At 55.2% G+C, this 7,809-nt stretch overlaps 1 protein-coding gene across 3 annotated transcripts; it reads left to right on the forward strand.

Moving 5' to 3' along the window:
• Positions 1-196: 196 nt before the first annotated feature.
• Positions 197-7,509, forward strand: KVP18_003631 (uncharacterized protein; the record flags this gene model as incomplete). Of its 3 annotated transcripts, XM_067955524.1 has the most annotated exons (6): positions 206-668; positions 710-1,953; positions 2,009-2,137; positions 2,175-3,109; positions 3,149-4,596; positions 4,637-7,509. In XM_067955524.1, coding segments are annotated over 6 exons (7,092 nt in total), but the record flags the coding sequence as incomplete, so codon positions are not given. The 3 variants fall into 3 exon arrangements, with proteins under 3 accessions (XP_067813764.1, XP_067813766.1, XP_067813765.1); XM_067955522.1 differs by lacking the exons at positions 3,149-4,596; positions 4,637-7,509 and having other exon boundaries at positions 197-668; positions 2,175-3,113; XM_067955523.1 differs by lacking the exons at positions 206-668; positions 710-1,953; positions 2,009-2,137; positions 2,175-3,109 and having other exon boundaries at positions 3,126-4,596.
• Between the last annotated feature and the right edge of the window lie 300 nt (positions 7,510-7,809).

Consider the following 7,809-nt stretch of genomic DNA (forward strand, 5'->3'; position numbering starts at 1 on the left):
ATTACTCCCCACCTCCCTATCCTTTCTCCCCCAACCCCCCCCCCCCCCCAGATTAGCGTTGAAGTCCCTTCGCTGAGCGTCTTCCTGGCCACCTCCAACACCAATTCGCAGCTTCGCACCGTGTCGTTCTCCTCCTCCTCACACCATGGGTCGTCCACCAGAAATGTAGGCGGTTTAGTCTTTCCTTCAGTCTTACATGTCGCAGAATATACTGCACCCTGTGGAGGTCATTTGTCATGTCTATGGTCAGACACCCTCAGTGCGTGCCCTTTACGAGCGATACTACGGTATCTCTAAAACGGAAGCGGACCTTGTCCACCGCCGTCTGTGCCTACACGCGCCCTCGGGTTCGGAGACCGTCAGCATCGCCGTGTCAGTGGCTCCTGTGAGAGTTGTGTGCAACCAGATAGCCTTGACAGCGCTTTTCTTCCTCGCAACTGCCTGCGGAGATGTTGGTGCGAGGCTGCTGCAGATCCAGCAGACCGTGTTTGTGGCTGCGACAGGATCTCCATCTCTGACCCTCGACTGCTCCACCCCTTCCCCCGTCAAGCCCAGGAGCCCTCCACCCAACATGACTCCCTATGAGCTGTGGCTGTATTCAGAAGGGATGGCGCCGGAGGTAGGGCCTGGTGAGGCAGTCAGTAACCTGCTGTGCTCTTTTCGTGAAAGTGAGTAATCTCTCTCTCCCTTGGGGTCTCATATGTTGCAGTCGTGTTGAGGTTTTCCATGGACGGATTGACATTCAGAGTCTGCGACGGCAAAAAATTCGGATCTGATTCGGGTCCAACCCGCATCGACGTTGTCATGGATAGCGCCTCGATTCTACTGAAGGTGGATGGCTGCAGAGGCTTCATCCGGCCAGCAATCGATCCCTGGTGGCTGCAGTTGAACAACATGGCTGACCTCCTGAGCGCCTCTTTGATGGACGACCTCGACATTGGGGACCTGGACTTGGAGCGGGACCTCGACCGCGACTACCGCCCCTATCGACCAGCGAAGCAGATGAAAGGTATCCTCTCTAAACTCAAAAACATGATCAAGAGCAGGCGGAAGAAAGACCCAGTCCCCTCGTCACAGACCATAATCGATATGCCTTTCTCCAAGTCGTTACGCATGACGTTGGAGGCCTCGCCGTGGATACTCGTAGACGGGCAGCTGCAGCTGCACGTCAGCTACGATTCTCCTACAATGTCGGATTGCCTGTTGGAACCTCTGACCTGCCGCTTGTTAGCGTATCGTCGCACCTTCGACCACCCTCTCCGCGCTGGGTCAGAGGTGTCTTGGATCAATGCTAACGTGTCGTTGGCGCTGGTGGATGCGCTGCTGAACATCTTGAAGGGATTCGTGGGTCAGACCTTCTTTGAGCGGTGCGCTGAGCTCCGAACGGAAACCATTAGGCGCATTCTTGACCGTGGTACTGTGGGCCTCGCCAGTCGGCTCGCTGATGGAAGCTCACTCGCAGTCCCCGCTACATTCATTCCCGTCCATCACAACAGCAGGATCTTTATGATGCGACCCAGAGACAGATTCGACTTTCACAGATCGGTTGTTGGAGCTGAAGATATGGTGCGCTCTTGGGTTGGGTCGAGCAACTACGCACAGCTGGGACGAGGCCAAATGCTATCCATGGGCCACCGATTGAACTACCCTTGCGACGAGCGAGATGACTGCCATCCTGCAGCTGCCATGACGCATCGCCTGATACAGGACGGCAAGGGGAAGGACGAAAAGGAGTACGAGAGGAAGCTGAGATGCCTAACATCTCTCCTGTGCAAGGGCAACTTTGTGAATCTGCTCGGACAGCCGGTGCTGGTGTGCACTAGTCCGAACTCGTCTCCGATACAGTGGAAACATGTGGATGCTGGCGAGAGGCTGCCCCTGCCACCTTACGATGACAACGAATCTGACTTCGTCATTCGTTTGCAACTCGCCGACAGTACCTACGACATCATTGTAAGGATATTTTCTCTCTTGCAATCTTTTTACGTCCATTGATTTCTTTTCGCAGGCATCTGCGCACCTGCAGTCGTTATTTCATCACCTAACCAACGTGGATCGTTCAAAGGATGTCCAGGAATGTGTCACGTTGCGTCTCGATTCGGAGTCAGACGTCGCATCATGCAGCCACTGGGAAATGGTAGGAGTCTGGTTTTAAATTTCTCATCTTTCCACAGCAGTCGGAGTCGGAGTCCGAGACGCCGACATCCGCTCTGATTCCCCTCATCTTCAGAGGTTCGTTCCGAACCTTCTCAGAATCTGAGTTGTCGTTGCTACGACACGCTCATGATGCCATTGTCGGAGCAAGCTCCAACAATGTGGAGAGCCTGGTAAAGCGATGGCGCTGCTGTCCAGGAATCGAATGTCTGCTTGACACCATAGACAACCTGAAGCTGGACGGGAGCTGTGTCGTGGACATCACCCTCTCGACTGCGGTGACTCTGCGAAACTTCAGCCGCCTCCCAATCGCGATGATGCCCACTTTGGAACCTGTAGAAGACATGGACGTATCTCAGCTCCTGCGGTGCCTGCCTGCGCCAGCGCCTCCCGAATCCAAACCTGCCCGTAGCTTCGCCTTCGACCCTCTGTCATCTAAGATATCCAGTCGCCGCCGTCGCATTTCCAGGCGAAACTGGGAGCAACGGCGTCGACCAGTGATCGACTCTTCCGAGAGGCTATCTGCGGACGATCACGTGAAGGCGGCACTCCGCGCCGTCAGCAGCGCTTACCACCAGCGCCTCGAGCAGGGCGAGCCTGCACTGGACGTTCTGAAGGATGTCGTCACAATGCGGCGCCGTGGGCTTACAGTGCAGGAAGCCGCAGTCACAGTCAACGGCATTAACGGTGGCGTGGTAGGCCTTCCTCTGAGTTGGATGGCGCCGTCACTTAGGTCCCTATCAGTTCTCCTACTGGATGAATCGTGCGACCAGGAAGAGAGACTCATTTCAGAATTGACTGACGTGTCGCTTCTTGATGTGAGGGAACGTTTGCGCCCTGCGGTACACGGCGAATGGCTGCTTCGCTTCCCCCACCTTTACTGGGCCACTACAGAGATCGGCGCCAAGCAGCTCTCTCTTTGTGAGGCAGCCGTCTCGAAAATGACTCCACTGCAGTAAGCCCCTGATTCAATGCATTGGCTCATTCTTCCCAGCATCCCTGTGCGGTCTGCGCGAGACATTCTGCTTCTGAACAACACTCCCGCTTCTCAGATTAACAACCGTCTCTCATTGAGTCGCGCTGAATCGGTAGCGCTGGGCCGTCCGTCAGACATGGTACATCTGTCCAGTTCAGTGTGCGTAAACGTCCCGTTCAGCGGGAGGACCGTCGGATCGGGAGCCTTTGTGGAGATTGGCATCCTTCCTTGTGTTAAGGTCTGTAACAGGCTCCCACGCACTGTCCATGTCAAGCGAAATGCGAACGTACTGGGAGTGCAGCCCACCAGTCGCTTGCAAACCATGAAAACCACCCACCACCGGCATCGTGTGGAGGATTCGGAAATCTGTGCTATCGTCGCCTCTGGAAAAGAGAAAATCGTGCCCGTAATGCCAGCCGAGTTAATGTTGTCCTATGAAGGCCTCTCCTCCGCGGATGTAGTGCTTCAACGAAAGAACGTCTCGCCGGACGAGCCATTGGTCTACAGCGTCTCGCTTTTCCCGCCAGTCCGAGCACGCCAGCAGTCTGTGGTAGAAACTGAGTCGAGCCAGCCCGAACGCAAGCAGGAGGCGCTGGTGGTGAACGTGGAGGTGGCCGCGGACAGCAGGGGAGAGGACACCAAGTCTTTCTTTAGACGGCTACCAGGCCCCGGACTTTTCCGGAGAGTCACCGTGTTTGCCGGGTATTGGATGGTGAATCGTTTGTCATACCCTGTCAACCTCTGCTGGTCTGGAGGGAAGCTCGCCTGCCCGCCGCACCAGCGCCTGCTGGTTTCAACTGACATCGTCGAATCGGAAAAGGTGTCGATATCACTGTCACGCGAGAACTGCGACCGCCCCCCCTACAGCGAACGCTACGCTAAGCAGGCTCAGGACTTTGGGCTGACACACAGCGCCGAGGTAAGCTCCAACACATTCCGTCTCTGTGCCTATAACACGTCGGTCAGCGAGCCCCTGAAGATCGACAAGTCCGGTATCACTCCACGGCTTTCATACCTGGCGAATATAAGCCGAGCACAGCAGCCGTATATGCGAACACTGGGGCTGGAGATCGTTCCCGCCTGCTTCATCCACAATCGCAAGACGACACCTATGTTCATCCGGGAAGACCCTATGAGTCGCTTACTGGACTCCTACAAACCCATGGGTGTTTTTCCTATACCTCCGGGCGGCTCGCTCGAATTTCACCCACAGCTGACTACTCATCGCTTGCAAATCTCCGGAGTGGTCGAGGTCGATCGCTACTTTTCCGCGGTTATGCAGCCGCATGTAACCGCTAGAACCCTGTACGTCAACAAGGACACACAGAAAGATGAGCCTCTCTGGTCACAGGCGTTTAGCGTCGCCAAGCCCAATGTCTTCCAGATTCGCCACCCTGCCATTCCAGTGCAGAAGTACCACATCGGAGATTACTCCCAAACCTGGGTAGAGGTCTCCAAGAACAGAGGTAAGCCTCAGTCCAAATATCTTCGCTCATTCTTATCCAGAGATGCGGGTAATCACGCTGTCTGACCCTCCCCATGCTGAATACCGAGTGCTCAACCTGTCGTCTTTCAATCTGTGCATAGGCCAAATGGAAGTGGATGGCCCGTTCGAGGTGCTTCTCCCCGCCAAAATGGACCCTGACCTCAGGCGCTGGCTCGAGACGCGTGATCTTAGCTCGGCTTTGGCCCCAGGAACGGCAGTTCGTGACGCAGTCGATTCCTGTGCCCTCAATTACAACTTCTACGCACCCAATGAGAAGAAGAAACGAATTTTTGAATTCTGGTCGGCCTGCCCTCCACCCCCAGCTGAGGACCCAGGCAAGTGTCGTCTCCCTAAGGACCGGGAGGGCGTCGTCCTACCCGACTGTAGAGTTCACTGGCGCTCGCTGATGTACTGGAAGGGCCTTCGGTCCCACGCATCTCGATTCAACGTGGACTTGCACTTTCGTGAACAAAAAATGGCCAAGCTACGAGGTGCGCCTCCCACCGATCGGCTGCTGCCGCTGCCTACAGTCGGCGGCACTACGATAAATGTGGCCGTCAGACTCTTCACTGGAGCTGGGTCGCGATGGTTAGTCTTGCAGGACTTCCGACGTGACGTGATGGTAGCTTCGGAACTGTCTACCAGAGTGGAGACTCTCCTCTCGGATGCCGAGACCAGTGCAGATGCGGTTCGGGAGCTACTGGAGTTGATCAGGACGAACTCAGGAGCACGTTGCGAGCTGCGGCGACTGCTAGCCCTGAACAATTCCATGCACGACACCCTCTTGGTGCATCTACTTGACGAGGGGCCCACTCCGGGGGATACCTTTTCGGATAGCGGTTCAGAGGACGACTCCAAGAACATGGACGACTCCAGGGAGATTTCGTTGATCGGGGAGAAGCTGGAGTTTAAGTCCCATGTCAACAGACTTGTTACGGGCAACTCGTATTTCAACACAAAGATCAGGGGCGTCGGTCTGTCGCTATCTGAGGGGATGAACCAGACCGAGCTTGTCTATTTGAGCTTGGCGAAGATTGTGGTCGGTGTAAACTTCGCCCCACAAGAGGAACTTAGTCTCACATTGAGCCTGGGCTGGCTGCAAATCGACAACTCATCTTTGGTGGCCACTTTCCCTACAGTCCTACGGCCCATACCCAACGCAGGCCGCATTGCGCAGAATTTGGAGGAGTACGAACCCAACCTCCTGCCTAGCCAGGATATCCCCTCAGGGTTCGCCACCTTCACTATGAACGTAAGCATCCGCCTCAGCTCGGTTCTGGACGCTTCTCTCATCGACCTCCCAACACTCCAGGTGTCAGTTGCGCCTCTGTCCGTCTCGGTGGATTACGACATCATCGCCAGGCTTCTGACCTTCGCGGACAATGTTATCTCCGAATCCGAGTTTCTGGGAGTCATTGGCACCAGCGGCAATTCCGTCGCCCTCAGTGAGGTGGACTCCGAGTCCGCAGACTGGCTCTCTCTGTTGGGCCCTGCGGTGTATCTGACTACGCAGTCTGATGCCGCCGAGAGTGTCGTGCTTTCATTGGAATCTGTCGAGATCAGCGAGTTGATGGTGGTACTGAACGTCATGACAGAGAAGAATTGGTCCCCGAAGAGCAAGAAACCAGGTCGCACCGTTTCTTTCGGAAAGGTACCCATGGAGCGACCGGAGGTAGATTGCATCCAGTCCGAGCTGATTAAGACGGTCCTGAACAGCATCAGTCTGAGTCCCAGCATCTCCGACGCAACAATTGTACTGGAGAAGCGCGTGGACAAGGATCTCTGTGGGTCGCCTGACCAGATTGGAATGGAAATCGCCCTCCCGTACATCACCAACGCGGCTAAGCAGACCCACAAAGTATTGGGGTCTCTCGATCTACTGGGCAATCCAAGCGCTGCCGTTCGTCACGTCGAAAGGGGCACGATGGACGCTCTCATGTCGCTGAAGGTGGCATTCGGCCTGGAGAGGAACCTGACACCGCAACAGAGGAAACGGGGAGGATGCACTAACTGCGCCGTCGGGTGTGGAGGGTGCTTTACGAAATTCTTGCTGGGAATTATGGCCGCCGCAATCGACGTGGTGTCAAGATGCTGCGGATCCTGGGGCTCTAACTGCCTGAATCTGTCGCTATACAACGACCAGTACTCTTTAATGTCTCGCCTTCCTGGCGGCATTAATCCTCATGAATCAGGGCGAACACTAATGGAGGGAGTCTGGCGAGGTGGAGTGCTCTGCTCCAGTCTGATGGCCAACTCCATCCTCAACACCCTCAAAGGGCCAGCTGCCTGTGTCAGGTGTGGACGGGATGGTGATGAATCGCCGGAGTGTGCTGAGGCCGCCTCCTACCTGTGCAAGGGGTGTGCCAGCGGCGTCCTGAACCTTTTCTTTGGCTTGCCAGCCTCTGTAGCGCTGCTCTGTCATCACACTGCCTCGGGGTTGCTATCGACAATTGTGAAACTTCCAACGCTGCTGCCAATGAGACCACCAAGGCTGTACTTGACCTCCAGTCGACATCAACTTACGACTTACGAGTTCCTTTGGAGCTCTTTAGCGGACAACACTCATCAGTATCTGATGAAGTCTCACTCGTACCGAGGATCCACGATGGAGAACGTCGGAGCGTCCCTGCCGCTAGACCTTGAAGCCAACTCTTTGTTGGTGTTTGGTTCCGAGAAAATCGGTCTCGTTCGCAGAAAGAAAGGCCTTATCTGGGCATGTCCTGTGGTCGAGGTCCGGACCCTGGACTTGGTCGTGGAACAGCCACGAAATCAATGTTTCCTTCGAGTTGTAACTCACTCTGAGAGTGACAAGAAGACGGTCTACTTGGCGCCAGTTGCGACAATTTCACGTGCGAGTTTGCTCTGGTCATTCCTGGTCAAGCTCATCGCTTAGCGCGAGTTGATTGTGTCGTTGAATTTTCCATTCTCAAATCTTTGAAGAGTTGTGTGGAGATCAAGTTGGGCGTTTCCAGGGTTGCGTTCGCTGCCCTCCTTGTCGTTCCTGCAATCAGTGTGAATCTCCCTGGAATCATGAAGCTCGAAAAGATGCAGTCGCCACAACCGATTTTACTTCCCCTTCTTATGTCTGGACCCTTCGGACCCCTATTCGCTGCTTTACTTCCGTTTCTTGCACCTTTGCTCGGTCCGCTTTCAGCCGCATTCACTGGACCTGCGGTTATGTCTTTTGTGGCAC

This window comes from the organism of the source record quoted next (assembly GCF_019968955.1).
Source record: "MAG: Porospora cf. gigantea A chromosome Unknown PgA_NODE_1113_length_7809_cov_615.195, whole genome shotgun sequence".
NCBI classification, from domain to species: domain Eukaryota; phylum Apicomplexa; class Conoidasida; order Eugregarinorida; family Porosporidae; genus Porospora; species Porospora cf. gigantea A.